Source organism: Lactuca virosa, chromosome 5 (genome assembly GCF_052849685.1).
Source record: "Lactuca virosa cultivar CGN04683 chromosome 5, Lactuca_virosa_CGN04683_v6, whole genome shotgun sequence".
In the NCBI taxonomy this organism is placed as follows: Eukaryota; Viridiplantae; Streptophyta; class Magnoliopsida; order Asterales; family Asteraceae; genus Lactuca; species Lactuca virosa.
In genome coordinates, this window is record NC_136430.1 from 15,002,744 (window position 1) to 15,024,014 (window position 21,271).

General features: G+C 35.6%; 2 protein-coding genes across 3 annotated transcripts; both read right to left on the bottom strand.

Annotated features, from left to right (window-relative positions):
* Window positions 1-13,852: 13,852 nt before the first annotated feature.
* Window positions 13,853-15,440, bottom strand: LOC145115774 (thiamine thiazole synthase, chloroplastic-like). The gene is made up of 3 exons (XM_079052136.1): window positions 14,956-15,440; window positions 14,251-14,811; window positions 13,853-14,153 (listed from the first exon to the last, which is right to left on the bottom strand). Exons 1-3 carry the CDS (start codon window positions 15,301-15,303, stop codon window positions 13,992-13,994), a joined length of 1,071 nt encoding a protein of 356 aa, XP_078908262.1. The 5' UTR covers window positions 15,304-15,440; the 3' UTR covers window positions 13,853-13,991.
* Window positions 15,441-16,511: 1,071 nt separating this feature from the next.
* On the bottom strand, window positions 16,512-18,577 carry LOC145115364 (protein translation factor SUI1 homolog 2-like). 2 transcript variants are annotated; one of them, XM_079051638.1, is made up of 5 exons: window positions 18,465-18,577; window positions 17,571-17,671; window positions 17,206-17,411; window positions 16,970-17,023; window positions 16,512-16,775 (listed from the first exon to the last, which is right to left on the bottom strand). In XM_079051638.1, exons 2-5 carry the CDS (start codon window positions 17,605-17,607, stop codon window positions 16,731-16,733), a joined length of 342 nt encoding a protein of 113 aa, XP_078907764.1. In that variant the 5' UTR covers window positions 17,608-17,671; window positions 18,465-18,577; the 3' UTR covers window positions 16,512-16,730. The 2 variants fall into 2 exon arrangements, with proteins under 2 accessions (XP_078907764.1, XP_078907765.1); XM_079051639.1 differs by lacking the exon at window positions 18,465-18,577 and adding an exon at window positions 17,755-17,776.
* Between the last annotated feature and the right edge of the window lie 2,694 nt (window positions 18,578-21,271).

A 21,271-nucleotide genomic window follows, 5' to 3' on the forward strand; every position in this document is an offset into this window, starting at 1 on the left:
ATCTAAGTCTATATTGTCTAGTCCTTTCATGGTCAATCAATGTCTAGTCCATTTGAATCCTTTATGCCTACCAGCACATTGAATACAGAGTCTAGACAATTCGGCTTTAGTGTATTACACGAATTGCATATTGCCCTTTAGCACTAGACTTCATATCACTTCCCAATAATACCTACTAACGAAAAACTATAAGAAAATAAAAGATTAACTTCAAAATGAATCAGTGTAAAATAAACTCGGGAGTATAGAGAGAAAACGCAAACCGTAATTCACCGATTGAATTTGCATCCAGAAGGTCTGAGAACAGCATGCATAATCTCAGAACAGATCCGAAAATTCTTCATGTCATTAAGCACTAACCCCATGTGTGATCCCTTCCTTTCTTCCTTTCCCACAAAGGATACATACTCTCAAACAAAGTTCTGAATGTTGTACAGTTGAGAGATGCCTCCTATCAAGTGCCTGAAACAGCCACTATCAACAAACCGAAGTCTGATGATATGCCTCCATAGCTGTTCCGACACCGAGCGGGATCAGTTGGTCTTTGGAAGCCAGTCCATTTTGAAACTGGGTCGACCTTTTTCATCCTTGCACGATACTCTCTCCCATGACATATCCTGTTTATCACAAACAGAAGATGAAGAAATATTAGAATCGTTAGAAGATTTGGGAGTGTAAGCCTTTGGAACCCATGTGTAGTTGGGTTTAACCCATTTCTTTTTCGATCTGATGGGTGGCTCAGTACTTGCTTTTGATCTTGATGTCGGCCGTTGAGATGACTTTGATTTTGGCTTCACGGGAGCATCTCTTGGATTTGGCTTCTTGGCCGGTATTCCCTTCTTGCCTTTGGGATTCAGATTCTTGGCCTTGTGGGCGTGATTCTTGGCCTTCTGCGCGTTCCAGTCACCGTGGTCTGAACGTGACCTTGAGGGGTTTCTTTTGAAGTATCTCCCTCTTGGCGCGTTCTGCCAGCCTTGTGCATAGTAGGGAACGTATGCGCGATTAGGAGAATTTCTGGCAATGTGTCCAGGTGTTCCACAGTGAAAACATGTCTTTTTCTTCACTGTGAAGTTGTTTCTTCCTGCCCCTGGTGGCGTATCCTTGCCTTGTCTCTTAAATTTCCCACATGTACAATTGCAGGAGGCACTCTGTTTCACTGGAATTGGTGGCCTGTATTTCTCAACAGCAGGTTGATCAGAAGCAGCTGAGTTCGAAGCAACAGATTCAGAGTTCAAGGAGATGTTGGTTTGTTCAATGGTTTTCTCCTTGTTCTCATCCTCTGCTACTTTACCTGCATATGAGGTAGAAACATTAGTATTTTCAACCTGAATACCTCCTGACACAAATCCAGCTGGTTTGCCATATTGAAGATGTGCCTCCGTGTCAATTTCTTCCTGTGTCGTAGGGATGGATGTGTAGTTATGATTGAAAGGTGGAGGAACACTATCATACCCTAGACCCTTGTTTTGATTATCTTTGAATTTTAATTGTTTTTCAAATAAGGACTCGACTGTCTTACTTGATGCAGTATAATTTATGAAACTAACATCTGTTTTTCCACACTTAATTTTCAAAGCGTCAAGTTCTTTAGTTACAGCAGCAAGTTGTTTCTTAATGTAATCGTAATTTTCACACTTGTTGCTGTAATCTTCTTGTAATTTCCTAAAGTCCTTAGTCTTGGCCTCTAATTGAGCTTTCAGAGGTTTCTGACCTTTCCTAAGAGTATAGCCTTCGTATTTGAGGTCCTCATTTTCTCTTTTTAATAAATCGATTTGATCTCGCAAAAATTTAATTGTTTTAATGCAAGTTTGAGAACAAGAAACTTCATTGACCGGAATGTTTGAGGAACTCATTTTTATCAAAAATGCCCTTTGACTATAAACCTCAAAAGTCAAACTTAAACGTCAAATTTGAAAAGTCAAACTTAAAAGTCAAACTCAAAAAGTCAAACTTAAAAGTCAAACCGAAAAGCTAAATTTGAAAATTTGAAAATTAAACGAAAAAGTCAAAGTTTAAATTCAAAGGTCAAACTTGAAAGTCAAAGTCACAATTTAAGGTCAAAAGGCAAAAATAAAAATTAAAAATTAAAAACTAAAATTTTTGGTTGAAAATTGGAATTTAAAAAATAAAGAAAATTGACTTTTGGGTTAAAAGTGTTAATTTTGTGAAAAAGGATGCGAGAAAGACTGCTTTTGACTTAAATTTCGAAAGAATGAATCAAGTGGCAGCCTAGCGGAGTTGGTAAGGCGCCTGATTGATGAAGCAAAGGACCCTTGTCCGAATCTTGGCAGCCCCAATTTCGCTTCACTCCTTTTTTAAATAAAGGCGCGCCTGCTAGGACTCCTGCTGGCCACGAACTTCGGACTCGCTAAACAAGGCTCGAACACGCTGCTGACCGAAAACTCTCGCACCGAACACGTGCGAACCTCGGACCGAACACGTGACCGACAACCTCGGACTGAATACCGGACTTCGGACCGAAAACCCGACAGAAAACTCCTCGGAAATCGCTGGTTACGACGAAAAACAGCGTTTTTTGCTCCTTTTTGCTCCAAAACTCGATCAAAAACTCGTTTTTATGAAAAACGCGAAGAACAAACCCCCCTTATTTTGCCAAGATCTATCCAAAAACACAAAAATCTCTTCAAAATAAGATTAAATAAGCTCCAGATATGAAAAAATTGATTGATACAACCAAGCTCTGATACCACTTGTAAGTCCCCAAATCTGCTTGTGTATCAATCAGATCCGTTTGATGGTGCGGAATCCCAATCAAACGGATGATTTCAGATCTAATAGAAGAGAAGGAGAAGAAGAAGATGATGAATCTTGTATTATTTGATGATTAGAATGGAGATCCAAATACAAGATTCACACACACTAACACACACTCTTCTCTCTTGTTTCTCTCACACCTTAGAATACACACACTTAAGCTCCTTGGTTCTTACCCTCACTATTAATCCTATATATGTGGACCTAAGGCCAAGCCCAAAATACAAATAATCCAATGCTATACAATTAATCCTATACTATTTTTGTCTCAAATAATTAAAACAATAAATGCTTAGAAAAGCAAAGTATAAACCATATTTTTGACCCAACAAGTATACGTAAATACAAACGTGTGAATATAAAGAACGTAAAAAACGAAGTTCGTATGAAGAAGTTAGCATTTTTCAAAGATACAATGCGTGATGTCGTTATTTATAAAAGATAAAGTGAAAATATATTACGAATTAATTGAAATTGTCTAAAGGAAAGTTGTAGTAGACAAAAATACGAAATCGTTGATAGTGGTGTTCGTATGGACGGATCAGTTTGATCTTATCCAAACAAGTAAATCCAAATAGATATTGTTTTTCAAAATATGGGTCCGAATAGTTCAAATTAAATTCAAATCCGATCCGATCCAACCAAATTACAATTCGATTGGATCGGTTTTTACAATTCGGTTTTTATGAGACAAGACATTTTAAAAAATATATAACTTAAATATTAATCATCTGTATAAAAGTATCTAAAAAACATTTTATTTATGAATTATAATTTATAAACAACTATTAAGAAATTTTGATTATAGTTTAATATTTCATTGACAAAAAACTTTTGATATGTATTATAGTGGATGAAATTTTCTAATAATTAAAAAAAATAGTAAATTTATAAATGATTAAAGATATATATTAAAATAAATAATAAGTTGTTTTTCAGTTTTTTTGGACTATTTGGTTCTTATTTTATATACCAAAACCATCCGAAATCCAAAATAATAAGTCAGTTTAGCTTAAAATCAATCCAAAAATTCGAATATCCGAACCAAATAGTCCAATCAAAATTATCCGATTGGACAATTCGGTTTTAACCAAACAGTGAACAGCCCTAACTGTGGATATAATAAATGTTGAAAACGGAGTTCGTATGAGAAAATTATGATTATCTGAAAAAACAAAACGAGAAAATAACAGACAGCTGGCAGCACTTGGCTTCCAAGCCGCCACGTGGCAGCACAAGGACCACCTGCGCACCTACCAAGGGACACATGGCACAATCTAGGAGCAACACGTGGACATGAATAGTTCTGGAATCCCTCCTATGTATACCAAGCCACCCTTCCATGTTTTGTTGTTAATTTCGATCAAATTTAGAAGTGTTATGTTGCAGGTCAAGCTAAAATAGGTGGACATGTTTTGGATTGGATTGACAATCCTAACACGGTGAATCTCTCTTATGTTATCACATTTAATACTACAACTTGGGTCTTTTGTGCCTAATACTACCCCAAACTCTTGGCATTGCAATTTGGCACCTGTAAAACCCGATTCTTGCAAGTATTATTATCTTGCTTAAAGTTTAATTTCAAGAATTTTGACATACGTTGAGTGTAGGATAGTCCCCTACGCTGAGCGTATGTGGGAATTTGGATGCAGAGACTTAATGACCTGCGTTAAGCGTAGGAAAAGCTACGTTGAGCGTAGATGCACTGGACAAAAACCTTAACCCTAAGGGTTGTGAGCCCTATTTAAAGGCTCTAACTCCTTGAGGCCATCTTCATGCTCAACCTCCACCCTCTTAAGCACCCACCTCAAAACCCTAGCCATCTTGTGAGAGTTTTGAGATCTTAGAGTGTTTTATGTGCATCTTTGAAGGAAGAGATTCATTGGAGAAGCACTTGGGAGCTCCAAGCTTTGTAGATTTGGAATTTGCACCCCATAATCCTCCTCTGAATGGTATAAAGTTTCTATCTTGATGACTTTCATGTTGGATCTAGTTACTCTTGAGATTTATGTGCTTTTGTACCCATAACCTTGGTCTATTTGAGTAAGAGCTTGGCCACTCTCATTCATCCATGCATGAGTACTTGAGCAATAGAGAGATTTATGGACTTAGGGTTTAGTTTTGTGCTCTTTACAAGCATGCAAATGGATAAAGTCAGAGACTTTATCCACCAAGACGTTCATTTATAGCAGATCTGAAAGTTTGGAGGGTTGACCTTCTGTTTTAAGAAATTAATGAAAATTTGGACATCAAATGGCTACTCTGAGCGTAGCTCCAAAATTGCCCGTTTTGCCGCTTTGAGCTCTACGCTGAGCGTAAAGCTACATGCTATGCTGAGCGTAGGTTAACTGGAGGTTGATCATTGACTTTTGACCGAATTTGACTTTAGGGCAACTAGTGGATATTGGGTTGTGGTTTAAAAATCTTGTCCCTGATTGTTGAATAGGTGACATGTTGTTAGGACTAAATTATGGTTTATTCTAAGTGAAAAGAAAGCTATAACCCAAGGGGGAGATTGTTAGGTCATAAATTGTGGTTTATACTTTGCTTTTCATAATATATTAGAGTTCTCGGTTTAGGACCGAAAACACCATGTTTTGGTGTTGTTTGGACCGAAATCACGTGTGATTTCGGTTAGGCTTAATGTTGTTTTGTTTGGGTTTTAGGTTGGGCGTTGGTTATTAGGTCTAGGTATAAATAGTGTTATTTGATCCTTGTAAAGAGTGTGGGACGTTTTCGGGGCTTCCATAAGCCAAGAATACGTTCAAGAGAGAAACAGAGAGAAAACAAAGTGTAATCAAGAATCTTATGTACCCGACTATTCATCTATAATAGTGTGCATTGAATATTAATCATCTTGTTCTTATTTCCATATTACATATTGCATCATTCACTATATGGGGATTCCGCACCATCTTAGTGAATCCGATTGATACATAGCGATTTCGGGACTTACAATTGGTATCAGAGCAAATGATTGGTATTAATCGGGTCATTGCAAACGGTTTTTCTTGGAGTTTCTTGGTGTTTTTGATTTATTTTTTACGAAATTTTGGCTGTTTGTTCTTCGTGTTCTTCATTATTTTGGATTTTTGATCGAGTTTGGCTTTAAAAAACTAAAAAATTGTGTTTTTTGGAAAGTTTTAGGTATTTTTGGTCGAAATTTGCGAGATCCCGGCAGCACTTCTCGGCTTTCGGTCAAACCCTAGAGGTTCTCGGCGGCCAGCAGCGTTCTCGGTCTGGGTGCGAGGGTTCTCGGTCTACAAGATTTCGCTCTCACAGTTCTCGGTCCGCAGCCTCGCATGCTCGGTGCGCCTGATTTCGGTTCGGACTTCTCAGCCTCGCTTCTTGGTATTCAGGCTTCTCGTTCAAGCTGTTTTCAGCCCACATCTTCAGATTAAGTGTTTTTGGTGCGAGACTTCTCGGTTAGGATGAGAAGCCTCGCATTTTCGGTCTAAAAATCAAGTTTTTGGTATTAAAGCCTCGTTTTCGGTATTAAAGTCTCTTTTTCGATATTAAAGCTTCGTTTTTGTTCCTAAAGCTTCGTATTTGGTAAAAAAGCCACATATTCGATCCAATACCCTCGTTTTCGGTCTAAAAACTTTTGTTCTCGGTCAAGGTTATTTTTTGGACAAAAAGTTTGACTTTCGAGTTAGACTTTCAAATTTGACTTTTGACTTTCAAATTTGACGTTTGACTTTCAAGCTTGACTTTCAACTTTGACTTTCAAGTTTGACTTTCAATTTTGACTTTTAAGTTTGACTTTCAAATTTGACTTTCGAGGTTTCAAGTCAAAGGGCATTTTTCTTGGTTTCACAATTAGTTCTATTTTTGGTAAATTATTTTTTTTGGTGAATAATGAGTTCTTCAATCACCAAAGTAAGTGAAAACTCATGCTCTCAGTCCTGTGAAGCTAAAATTAAACATTATCGCAATCAACATGAATTATTAATTAGGGAAATTGAGGATCTTAAATATGAAAGATATACTATAAAAAAAGGCTCAAAACCCTTAAAAGAACAAGTAGAGGCCAAAACCAAGGACTTTAAAAAACTTCAAGCAGAATATAACGATAAATGTGAACACTATGATTATGCTCAAGAAAAGATTGTCAGTTTAACTGCCGAGCTTAACACATTGAAAAATAAATTTGAAAATGTAGACTTTAATTTTAAAAAGTTTGATGTGTCAAGTAAGAAAGTTGAGTTCATGATTGAAAAATAGTTAAAATTTAAATATAATCAGAGTAAGAGTCTTGGGTATCACAGTGTTCCACCTCCATTCAATGATAACTATACCCCGCCCCTTGAAACCAATGAGGTAGAGACACCTGCTCAGTGTGGCCAGCCCCCTGTACCAGCTTCAGTTAAGACTGAACAATCTGGCCCAACTGAGAATATTGAGGTGAATGATACTAATATTTCTACTTCATGTGCAAGTAAAGTAGTGGAAGATGAGAACAATGAGAACAGAAATAATTCTAGTTCTGTTAATTCTGTTGATTGTCAAACCACTGTCTCTTTGAACTCTGAATCTGTTGCTTCTAATTCTGTTACTTCTAATAAACTTGTTGTTGGAAAATACAGGCCACCAAAACAAGCAAAACAGACTGCTTGCTATAAGTGTGCTTGTGGGAACAATCAGAGACAAGGCATGGGCACGCTACCAGGGACAGGCCGAAACAACTTCTACGTGAAGTAACAGACTTGTTTCTACTGTGGAATACCTGGACACATTGCCAGAAATTGTCCAAATCGTACATATGTCCCCTACTATGCACAAGGTTGGCAGAACATGCCTAGAGGGAGACCCTCCAAAAGAAATGCTTCGAGGTCATGTTCACACAATGGTGACTGGAATGCTAAGAAGGGAAAGAATCAAACTCCCAAGGACAAGAAGGGAATGTCTGACAAGAAGCCAAATTCAAGAGATGGTTCTGTTAGACCAAGATTGGTTAGGTCAAAGTCATCTCGGCGGTCGGTTTCAAGTTCTAAAGCAAGTGTTGAGGCATCCATCCGATCAAACAAGAGATGGATTCAACCTGACTACAGATGGGTACCAAAGGTTCACACTCCCAAATCATCTAATGATTCTAACTTTTCTTCATCTTTTGTGTGTGATAAACAGGATATTTCATGGGAGAGAGTACCTTGTGTAGATGATAAAGGTCAACCTAGTTTCAAAATGGACTGGGTTCCAAAGACTAACTAATCCCGCACTCTGTGCTGGAGCAGCTATGGAGGAATATCATCAGACTTCGGTTTGCTGATAGTGGTTGTTCCAGGCACAAGATAGGAGACATCTCTCATCTGTACGACATTCAAAATCTTCATTGAGAGTATGTATCCTTTACGGGCAGGAAGAAAGAAAGGATCGTAAATGGGGATCGCATTTAATGGCGTGATGAATATTGAATATCTTAACTTCGTTCTGGAATTGAAACACAGCTGAGGCTGAACACATTGCTGCATCTACGTGCTGCTCTCAGGTCATCTGGATGCATCTGTTGAATTACGGTTTGAGTTTTCTTCTTGATACTTCTAAGTTTTTCTTAAAATGATTCGTTTTGAAGACTAATTTTTATTTTTGTGTGTTTGTTTAAATTTGCATACTTATTTATTTAATTTCTTCTCTATGCACAAATTTAAGGGGGAGAAATCATATATATATATATATATATATATATATATATATATATATATATATATATATATATTTATATATATATATATATATAAATCAAAAATACAAAAATACAAAAATATTTTTTCTTTCGTAAGTATTTTTGGGAAGTGATATGAAGTTTAGTGTTAAAGGGCAATCTGAAATGCGTGTAATGAACTAAAACTAAATGGTTTAGACTCTATGTTCAATGTGCTGGTAGGCACGAAGGATTCAAAATGAAAGCATTGGACACTATTGACAATGAAAGGACTTGACAATGTTAACTCATCTGGACTTAGATAGTTACATTTGGACTGACTATACGACACTTGGATAAATTGAGCAGTGAGATAAACATGGGAGCCTTCGAGATACACTAAAGTTACTTATCATCTAGAACTGTGGCTCAACACTTCTTCGATGTATGGACTTATGTCCTTATATGTGGTGCTGACAGGGTGACTGAGGGTTCTGATAAAGTAGGTCTGTGTGAAATTGTTTTTCTTTCTTATCCTCTATGTTAGTCATATGTTGCCACATTTGCGTGATCGGAAGATCCGACCTGGGACGCAACATATGCACCTCTATTTCTATACATCTTTATCTATGCTTCTCTCTATCAGTATATGTCAGTCATATGTTGTCCCCTTTGCGTGATCGTAAGATCCGAACTGGGACACAACATATGTATCTTTCTATTTCTCTATCCCTCTATCTATGTTAGTCATATTTTGTCCCTCTGCGTGATTGGAAGACATCCGACCTGGGATACAACATATGCATCTCTATATCTATCTTCTCTCTGAAATAATTGAACACTCACCTAAAGTAAAGACCTTTTTGGAATTCCTTGATTGCTAGGGTATGTCGTGAACTGGGGAACACGTTCTAGTGCATTTAAAATTGAATTATTTAAAGGTTGTCTGTAGATTTCGCTGCTGAATTTAAGTCGACAACAATATCCTTGGTCGTCGTCAGCAAAATGGTCTATTTAGGAATATTATTTAGGAATATAATCACAATGTCTTGTCATCTATAATATGTCCAACATCTCAATATCCTTTGTGTTTAAGTGGACCACAATATTGGTGATTGACCAGAGCTAAACATGCAGGTGTGTGCTGATAAACGATATTGAATTTCTTGACAACTTTGATCCCAAAAAGTTTTAAATTTAGTTATTATTTTTGTTTTTGTTAAATTTGTTCATATTTTTCTTCTATGCACAAATTTAGGGGGAGAATTTAAAAAATCAAACAAGCAAATCATAAAATTTAAAAAATCCAAAAATACGTCTATTTCTGTTTTATTTCCTTTTCAGAAAATTAAAAATCCAAAAATATTTTATTTTTACTTTTGAGTGTATTTTAATTTTATTTTTATTTCTTAGTTATTTATATTGTGTGCTAAGTTTATTTTTACTTTTATTTTTTATTTTTTATCTCAAAGTTTCGTTTGTCTTAAAAGCACGAATTCAAAAGGAAGAAGAGACTCAAGGAGACTGTATCTAAATTTTTTGAGCAAGGAGAAGAAACTTCGAAAGGAGTTGATGGTCATTACACTTCACTCTATTTTCACAAGGAATTGAAGGATTAAAACTGTACAAATTGTCAGTTAGGCAATATCTTTCTAAGAACTGTCGTATTTAAGGAATTAAAAGTCTGAAACTGTACAGATGTCATGGCACCAGGGCGATGCACCTCGTAAGGCACGATTATCACTGAACGTCTCGCCAAGGGCCAAGTTAAATTGTTAACTTGAAAAACTGTATTGAGATCTTTGATCAAGGATATACATGGGCTAACATCAAAACTAGCCATGATTAGTTCTCCGATACTCAACAAATCGCAGTGCGTTCCTCCGTGTTCACACAAATACCGCGAGTAGTCTCCTTCTGAGCCAAGGTTGGCTGCTTGAACAACTATGGTGAGAAGGGTCTTTATGACTCTATGATCCACAGGGACTTTTTAGTCATGGTTACTTTTCAAGGCGCAACGGTGATCATTAAAGAACACTCATTCGAAGGAACAAGAAGTGAAGATTATTTTTCAACACACAATCTTTCAACCCCAGAAGCAATGTGAAGCTGTACTTGAAGTCATGTGACAGATTGCATTGAAGCCTCTTCAATCAATTTGTTGCTATCTATGAACCTGCTGAACTGATCCAGAAGAATTGGTCTCTCTGTTATTATCTCTGAAGTTTTTTTCAAAGCTGAAAGCGCTGTTTTTCAAGAATCTTTACAAGAATCCTCTACATCCAATGTGTGTTCCAAGTCAAATTCTTTTAAGGAAGTCCAACTGTTCAAGATGAAGTCATTCATGCAGAAATTCATATGCTCATCTTCAAGTTGTGAAGAAATCGAAGATTAGGGCTGAAAGCCAAAGATCAAGGAAGACTGAAAAGAAAAGAAAGCTATAAACAAATGGGGAGATTGTTAGGACTAAATTATTGTTTATTCTAAGTGAAAAGAAAGCTATAAACCAAGGGGGAGATTGTTAGGTCATAAATTGTGGTTTATACTTTGCTTTTCATAAGATATTAGAGTTCTCGGTCTAGGACCGAAAACACCATGTTTTGGTGTTGTTTGGACCGAAATCACATGTGATTTAGGTTAGGCTTAATGTTGATTTGTTTGGGTTTTGGGTTGGGCCTTGGTTATTAGGTCTAGGTATAAATAGTGTTATTTGAGCCTTGTAAAGAGTGTGGGACATTTTGGGGGCTGCCATAAGCCAAGAATACGTTCAAGAGAGAAACAGAGAGAAAACAAAGTGTAATCAAGAATCTTATATACCCGTCTATTCATCTATAATAGTGTGCACTGAAGATTAATCATCTTGTTCTTAGTTCCATATTATATATTGCATCATTCACTAGATTGGGATTCCGCACCATCTTAGTGAATCAAATTGATACATAGCGATTTCGGGACATATACATGTAGTACTCGACTTGGATTTGCGAGAGTTGTGATATCGTCTGCTAGTCTGCAATGTGAGTTTTCTCATTATACTTTATACTGTAGTATGTGTCCTTGTGTCTAGGATGTTGTTATGTTGTAGTACGGTTGGGTTGAGGCGGTATGGATTTGTGTTGTAGGCCAACAAACCTGGGGGCAATCCAACCTTTATGTTATGGTCTCGGGGTCAATCCAGTCTTTGTGTTGTGGACTCTGGGGGATTCCAGTATTTGTGTTATGGGCTCGGGGGGCAATCCAGTTTTATGTTGTTGGTCTGGTGTGCATGTATTGTATATGTATTATTTTGTGGGGTATTTTGGGGGAACTCACTAAGTTTTGGCTTATAGTTGTGGATTTCAATGTTTTCAGGTACTTTTGATGATCGGGGCAAGGCGAAGGCGTGATCATACACATCCTCCAACTGATTTATTTCTTGAGAGATTATTTTGATACTCAAATTTCCATGGATTTGTTTTGAAAACAATGTTGTCTATCTTATTTTTTATGGATAATGTCTTTTAAAAATGAAAAAAAAATTGTCATGATTTCTGGGATGTTAGAGCACCTGATGGGAAGCTTGTCGTGGATGTGATTTGAACGGATTTTGATCAGGTAAACTCATGCCCTCCTTGTGAAAAGTTCATTTGGTTGAAAGAAACTCCTATCAAAGTAAATACATTTGTTTGGCATGAAACATGGGGAGGATCCCTTCGTCGACAACACTTGCGCATGGAGGAGTAAATAATGTATATGTGACCCGTAGTGCCTGTAATACATGTGAAGAAGACTCATATCACATACTAGTCGGTTGTATTTAGTGAATAGTATGTTGGGAAAGGTCTTAACGTGGTGTGGAATTGGTGGTGTACAATTCACAAATGTCGGAGAAGTTCTAAAGTTTGCTGCCAAGTGGGATAACTTAATGAAGAAAAGGAGAATCATGCAATTTATCTACTTCAGAACAATCTGGTTGATCTGAAAGATGAGAAACAAACGTTTCTCAAAAGTTATTGCATCCTACAGGAGATCATGTTAAACAACATAAAGGTGAATGTTTTTATGGCTTAAGTATCAGGGAAGTAATAAGGTGATTAATTGGGATGTTTTGAGTTCATCTCCATTTCATTGTATGTAATCTGGGTATTTTTTCTGCCCCTCCTAGTTTTTTGTTATGTTGGGCTCTTTATATATATATATTATTCATGATTTCCAAAAAATAATTATCAGATATATGGATTTGTTACAATTATTACTTATATAAATATTAATATTATGTTGAATTTAATAAATAAATAAAACCCTAATGACATGTGGAAAAAATTTAATTTAAAATTACCACAAAATAATGTATGAGAAAATGAATAGAATGTGACATGTTTTTTTATTTATTAAAATAGATCAAGAACTAGTGTATTAATGTATGACTAGATTCTAACCATTGAATTAAAAAATTAAATAGTTAGGATTGTCATTGTAATTTATACATAAAACATTAATTAGTTTTCTAAAATTAAACCATCTTAAGGGTGTTATAGATTTTTTTAATTATGAAATATGAGATATTTTTAGGATACAAATCAAAGGAGAAGGGCACCACCAATCATTATATAGTATTTATTCTTTTCATTTTTAAAAGTAAGAATTATACATATTCGTACATTATTTAGATAGATTATGTAAAAACGAAGTAGATCGGACATTGTAACCGAGGATAATATACAATTTTTGAAAAAAATAATGAAACATTCTAGAAGTATACTTTAATAAAAATCGATTTGCAAGTCCTAAATCTTTTTGAAAAAAAAAAATAAAGAATAAAAATCGCTTATAAAAAGGAAAAAAAATAATAATAAAAAAAAAAAAGACTTGGAAAAGAAAGTCCGTGTTTGTTGTTTTGCAAATTGTTCACTATGGTCATGCAAACCCATAAAATATCATTGGACTTTGTATACTTTAATTTGTGGCCCACTAACTTCAATGTTCATCTCTATTTTCATTTTTCACCGATTAGGCTTTTCAATTTCGAAGGAAAAAAAAAACGATTTATCGATGTAACTTGTAAGAAGATCTCCCATTTCACTTTTCACTTTTTTGAATAAGAAAAAGTAACTATCTATTGTGGTAACTTGCAAGAAAAAGTAACTATCTATTTTGTTTTCAGACTGCCACCATCGTCGTTTTGGACCTTTTGGGCTTTGGGCCCAGTTGATGTAAAAAACTACCACAGCACTGTCCAATTAAATAGTGGACCCATCAATTTTGTCTAGATCCGCTCCGATTTGGACTCAACCAAATGCAATACAGATTATAAACTCAATATATGTCCGGATTGCTTTTAATTCAGATTTATAGAATTCTTAGAATTTTATATCATTTGAAAAAAAAAAAAAAAAAAAAAAAAAAAAAAAAAAAAAGAAACTTCTTCGGGTTCTGGTTTTTAACACGACCAAATCACAACCGGAAAAACCAAGTTGTTATTGAAGGGAGATAAGGGCATCATATCATTCATTCACATAAAACAAAACCAGCACAGCAGCAGCAACAGCCCTATCCCACACTTCTTATTCCCCAGTCTCAATTCCTACCACATTCAAGCATCGACAGTCTCGCCACCGTCTGCCGCCGCAAGTATCAGCTCCGGCTGGCTGCTTCCGACGTATGATCCATCGAGAGCGTTAGGAAGCCCCAATGCCTTCAACGCCAAATGTGCAGCTTTCTGACCTGAAATCATCATCGCCCCAAACGTTGGCCCCTGCATTAATTTCATCAAACATGTTAAGGACATGAAGAATGAAGAACCCCCATATATAGAAAAACAAAGGATTGATTTAGAAAGAATTTGAATATACCATTCTTGGAGATCCATCAATCTCTGCAACTTCCATCCCTGTGACGATCATACCAGGAACGATCTCTCTCGTAAGCCTCACGATCGCGTCTTCCGCTGTGTTCATGTCAAGCGCCTTCATCCCTGGAACGCTCTCGATCATCCCTACGCTTCTAAGCCTCTTGACTCCGGTGGCACCCATCGGACCATCATGCCCACATGAGCTCACAACCACTTTAGCTTCCATCACATTAGGGTCCATACACGACTGTGTGTCGTGGTTCATCGCCACTAGAGCCCAGTTGGTCACCACGCCACTGACTCTTCCTCCTTTGATGATCAAATCCTCGGCTGCCACCGCGTTGAAGAGCTTCACATTTGGTCGGGCCAACAGCTTGCTCATGATGGTGGAGGTGAAAAGAGCAGCGTGTTTGATCACGACGTAGTGTTCTGTCTCGTCATACTCGATTTCGAGTTCGTCGAGGAAGAGGTGTGCCGGCTTCCGGACAATCATGGCGGAGAAGAGTTGTCCCCCCAGCCATGCACCGCCGCCGGGGCTCACAGATTGCTCAATAATCGCTACCTGAACAAAAATAACGACTCTGATTATGAAATTGCTATCAATTTCAAAGCAATTTTTAACCTACTTGCTAAAACATCAGGTCTGGTCTGATTATCAACTTTAGAAGTACAATTACATAAAACAAATGTTCTACAAAAAAATTACCTGAACATCTGGGTTCTTACTGAGCTCATAAGCGCAAGAGAGACCAGCGGATCCAGCACCGACGATGACGACATCAGTGTCAGCGTAGGTAATCATATCAGTCATGTACCTCCTGGTCATTTCACGAGACACAATCGATTCCTTAATCGGTTGAAAAGTGAAGGAGTTAAGATCGTAAGGCGTAGAAGCTGCATAGATGGTGATCGACATTTTGTTTTGTGTGGATTTGAGTGGTTGGAGACGAATTGGGGAAGAAATCTGAACTCCATGGAAGGAGGATTGTTCCAAGAAGCTGGTCTTTGCCTTGGTGGAGATGGATGTTGTAAAGGTGGTAGCCATGGCCGCCATTGATGATCTAAAAAACGATGAGAGAAAAGGGTGGTGGAGTGGTGAGCAGTGGAAGATGAACGGAGGAATATTAGAGACGGCTGTTCGGATTTATAGTGACGGAAATCAAAATATCGCGACGGAAGGGAAGGATATGGTGTGAAAGGTGTAGAATCGGTACGATGCTCTTTACCACTACTTTTTGGATTTTTATTAAGAGTGAAGTAGGGTAGTTTCCGAAATTAATAAATGTTTTTTTAATACTTTTTAGATATTTTATTTAGAAGAGATATTTTTTCATATTGTCAATGTCCATTGTCGAATATCCAGGTTTAAATTCCAAAAATCTGAATCCAAAGCAAAAAAAACTCAGTGGATTGCCATTTGGTGTTTAATCCATATTTGATAACAAATTAAAATTTTAGTTTGAGTTTTAAGTTATTTATTTTTGAACCTAATCAACAGTCGAAACACACATATATCATATCTGGATTAGTAGATTCCTTAGCTTAGTAGTGTAAAACGTAATTTGTATATTAAGTCAATTACTTTATTTAGGACTTAACAGTTTAAATTTGATATATTAAACTTTGTTAATGTTAATAGCGGTCATTCTATACTCTAGTCTATATTATGTTATTTTCACATCAAAATATGTGTTATCTTTATTTAAATTTTGTGAAAGTATTAAAGACATTTGTAGTTCATGCAATTGAATTTAGAAAATAATGGAAAATGAGTATAAGAGGACAAAAAAGTCCTTGACTGGCAAGCATGTGTAATGTACTTACATTTCACCAATAGAGTAACAAAAAGCCTACCAACACAGGCAAATACGTAATAGGTGTTCGAAATTTTATACTTACTATCCTAAGTGTCATTTTAATAAACACTTTAAAGAGTCGTACAATTAACTTTAAACTACAAATTATTGTGTACGGAGAAAAAGTGTTGTGTACGAATCAATTAACATTAAACTATAAATTATTGTGTACGGAAAAAAATGTTGTGTACAAATCAATTAACATTAAACTACAAATTATTGTGTACGGAGAAAAAATGTTGTGTACGAATCAGTTTCCTTTAATAAATTTTTAGATAACAACTAAAAATCGAATTAACTTAAACAACTTTAAGTGGTTCTCATAAAAAAAAATTATAAACAAGATAATTAAATCTTGTAACAATTTTAAAAGATATAATGATTACTTTGCAAAAGAAAAGCAAGATAGCAATAACGATAAGAAGCATTCTTATGTCGGTTGCGATGATTATTTGGTTAATTTCAAAGGCTAGCATAATATTGTGACAATCATTCCACAGATAGACCAACACTATCACTATACCTAATGGCAATAGTGAAACCCAAATATAATAAACCATATCCATATCCTACTAAAGTTCACAATATACTACTCGCAGTCGTAGATGACAGACACATTTGACGCTTAAAAACCATGAATCTTGATATGATCTTTCTTCACTATTCCAGCCTGTCCACAACAAACAACATTTTCCGTAAGCCCAAATAACAATCAATTAATTATATCTCATTTTTTATAATTTGAGTAACAATTAATTATATCAATTAATTACGGAGATGGTTGTGATATCAAAAACCAGCCAATTATTCAAAAATGAATTATAATAAGTTTAATGGTAACTCCAAAAATGCTAAAATTGTCACCTGAGTAAGAAAGCTAGAGACGTTCTTCCGCTGATCACCTTGGAGCTGAATGACCTTCAAAACCAACATTAAAATTATCAAAAAAAGAAGGAAAAATTACAGCTAATACCAACATACTTTAATCTCGCTACAATTTTGGGTAAATAAGGGTGAGTATATTGCTATTTCCTGCTAAAAAGATTCCAAATATACTAGTATTTATAATACTTAATAAAAGAGAATGAATTAATAGACACCTGGCCTAACTCAGGGTCCTGAACAACAGTGCCATTGCAGCAGAACTCCTTTTTGAGGTCCTTTAAAATCTTGTTGTAGCTATAATCCTTTTTAAGTCCCTGAACAGTTGTCAAGCTTTTCCTACCATTTCTCTGCTGAACACGAATGTGCACATACTCTTTTGACCCAGCTCCAGAATCCTCAGCATTTGCTTCAGCAAAAGGGTCTGTATAGTATAACCAAGATTACATTTTAAGCTTCTTCTGTTACAAAAATTCTTTCTTCAAGGAATATTGTTGTGATAATATTAATGTACCGATAAATCAAGAAATGAGTTGCAATAATCAGTTTATTAGTGTATGATATGAACATCCAAAGTACTTACCAAAGGCACTAGGAATCTGGATGTCGAGGTCAGACATGAAACTTTGCTGATAAAGTGAAAAAATCAACCCAAGGTTTTATTGATAAAACCGATGCACGGATCTGGATTAAAAAACAAAACAATTATCAAGATGATGGTCCAATTATTTAAATTAAGCAATTTAGAAGGTTGTAAATAGTAATACTTGTACAATTTGAGCAAATTGTTAACCATGCTTCATTTTTAGCTGAATTTTCTAAATTTTACCTATTTGACAGGAAAAAATGATCCAAAATGAGCCGTTTTAACATAAAAGTGGGTTAAATTGCCAGCAAGCTAAAGAACACAAACGCATTAAGGGGTGGCTGAAGTTGCAATGATCAAAACGATGTTTGGCAGATTATGATTATGATTCTGATGTGCTGATTGTTTAGGATAAACTAATAAATTTGGAGACTCGAAGTAAAAGATTGCAAATCAAACTATAGTTTACTTCAATCAACCGATTATCTGAATTTTCGACTCCTAATAATCCTTTTGAGATCGTTCGCTAAACCTACTAATATTTCACAAAGAACATCGCACAAACTCTCATATATATGCCGAATCCAAGAACTAGCATGACAATTTTTTCCGAAATAAACCCTAAACGAAAACTACCTATGAATAAAACAGTAACGAATACAAAATCTCAAGACAAAAGGAATCATAGAACGGTTGAAAGTACAATTGAAAGATCGATCAATCATACGACTTGGGACAAACCCAGATGGAATTGTTGAAAATGCTACGGATTTTAGGCGGTTGTATATTCTAATCATAGAAAATAAGATAAAACAGCCATAATCATATCTGTTATGATAAATACGATGACCATGGTTAAGAGAATCAATCAAAGATGGTGAGAAGGAGTACCTGATCCGACGATTAGGGTCTGTAAAAAGAGGATAGAAGAACCCTAAAAAGAGCGGACAAATCCGAGCAAACGATTAAAAGTCGATTCTATCACAAGATTCCACGATCGAAGCAGAGGTACCTCTGACTCTAATCAATATAAAAAGACTTGTAACTGGATCGGGTTGGGCCATTTTTCATGGGCCAATTTGGTGGGTATAAAAATTCGATTGCGAATGAATATGTAAGAACGGTTCGGGAAAATAGAAATCCAACCCAGCTAATATGTAAATCGTTCTTTTCAAAACCGGGTTTTTTAAAGTTAAATTAAAAAAAAAATTGAGTAATGTAACATTAATAAACGATCATTTTAATAAAAATGACAATTTGATCCGGAACATAGTATTTCGGAGTTTGGACTCCCTTCCGAAGTTCCTACTCCGAATTATAACTCCAGTATTTTTTTTTCTCATATATATATATATATATATATATATATATATATATATATATATATATATATATATACATACGACTAATACTATAAAAGTCCTAAATTTTTAACGTGTAATTGAAAAAAACCTTAATATTATTTTTATTATTACTATGACCAAACTTTCTCGTAGAATTATCAGTCTAGCCCACTTAACGAGATTTATTGTTAACTTTTTGCAAAATCAGTCCTAAACAGTTCAAATTTGGTCCCTGAGGTTTGCAAAAAATTACACCACATGGTTTTTTAACTTTATTTTCGTTTTTTGTATACTTTATTTATTTTCGGTTTTTTTTATAAATAAATATATATATATATATATATATATATATATATATATATATATATATATATATATATATATATATATATATATATATATATTTTATTTTATTTTTTATATATACTTTATTTATTTTTATTTTTTAACTTTATTTTTCAACAATCTGATTTTTTTTACCTTTTTACCTTTTGTTTCTATTTTAATCTGTCTGACGAACGCAATGCGTTCCCTTGGGGAACACAGAGCGTTCTCAAATGCACCCACGTCCAAATTCCCATGTATGCCATGCGTACCTCCGTTTACGCCAATGTTTTAAAACCCGGGTTTTTAGTTGACCCGGTGTGATGACCGGTTCACGGGTCAACCGGTTCAACCGGTTGAACCGCCGGGTCAACCCGGTTTATGATCTTTTTCTATTTTTATATATTTTTACTTTCCCGCATAATGCATAAACATATAAAACTAATAATTTGATGTCCACAAAGTTTAAACATTGAAAAACATTGAAGAAACCGCAAACGATTCGTTGTTTTGGTGTTCGTTACTTGTATCCAACTATCCAATCCTTATTAAAACGGGTCAATCCGGTTTTAACCGGTTCAACATAAGCGGTCGAACCGCGGTTTAGGGGAAACCCGGCCGGTTCGATCCGATCCGTATTTTTACAAAAAATCGTTCTCAATTGACCCGTCTTCTACCCCGGGTCACGGTCCAACTGGTTGAACCGGTCGGGTCGACCCGGGTTTTAAAACATTGGTTTACACCATGCGTACCCATTTTGGCCCAACACCCCTCTATTTTCAAATGGTCATAACTTTTGCATCCCTTATCCGTTTTCTGTTGGATTAATGTCTAAGTCCATAACTATAATTGGTACAACTTGACCCGACCCGGCATGGTCCATTTGGGTTGCATGGCATCATGCATTTGGATAGACTGTAATGAGAGAAATAACACTTAAGGTTTGTTAATATATTATAAGTTATAATATATTAATAAGATTATTTAATTAGTATTGATCAAGAATTAATCTAGAATTAATTAAGTGATCAAAAGAAGACTAATTAAATATATGGGTTGATTGTGTAAATCACCCATACTTGTATAGTGGGCTAATGCTCCATGGATTGTCAAGTTGGGCTAAAACCCATAAGATGCTCCATGGTATGTTTGAACCCATGGATCCAAGGAAATGGAAAGCCATGACAATTAGGGTTTACCCTAATTATCACTAACTATATAAGCATCTTATTGTTGACAAAATCGGTGACTATGAGGGATAGAAAGGGCTAGCCGATTTTATGAAGTGTTCCATTTTCTCTCAAGTTATTCCAAGTGTATTTTGGTGTTGTGTGAACCATTTGAGGTGTCACACTTGGGGCACTAGGCACTTAAGCTTCATGAAGTCATTCTACGTCAAAGAGGTATGTAATTCTAACTTGATATATTCATATGAATCAATGTTATTATGCTAGTTAGGATGAATACCTTGGAAAGTTCAAATTTGCATGTATAATAGAGAAAACATAGATCCAAGGTATTTAGGGTTGCATGTACACTTAGGAGTGTTAGAATGCTCAAAACCCAACATTTTCGACGTTCTTTATATGCACGAAAATGTAACGAGAAGCCCTACACTTCTATTAACTTTATTTAACCTGAAAACCAACCGAAGTTAAATCCAAAATTCATAAAATACTGAAATATCGAGTTACAATTATACCCTTGACCTCCGAAGACACAATCGAACACTTGAATCACTAAACCATAACACCCACACCCGAGAAGGGCCAAATTCTTCCTTCCTCAAGGCCCTAAGCCTCATGACCACTGAAGATTAGGCCGCAACCCCGAATAAAGAAGCAAATCCGAAACTGAGTGTTGCAGTGTGTATGTGTGTGTGTGTGTGTGCGCGCTTATAACCTTACCTTCAACAAAGTAATTTGTAATTATCTATTATAAAATTGCTTCAAAATGAGTTTCTCAGAGAGTCAGCACGAATAAAGCTTTAACAACCTGCTTGTTTAACTTCACAACCTTAGGTAAACTAAC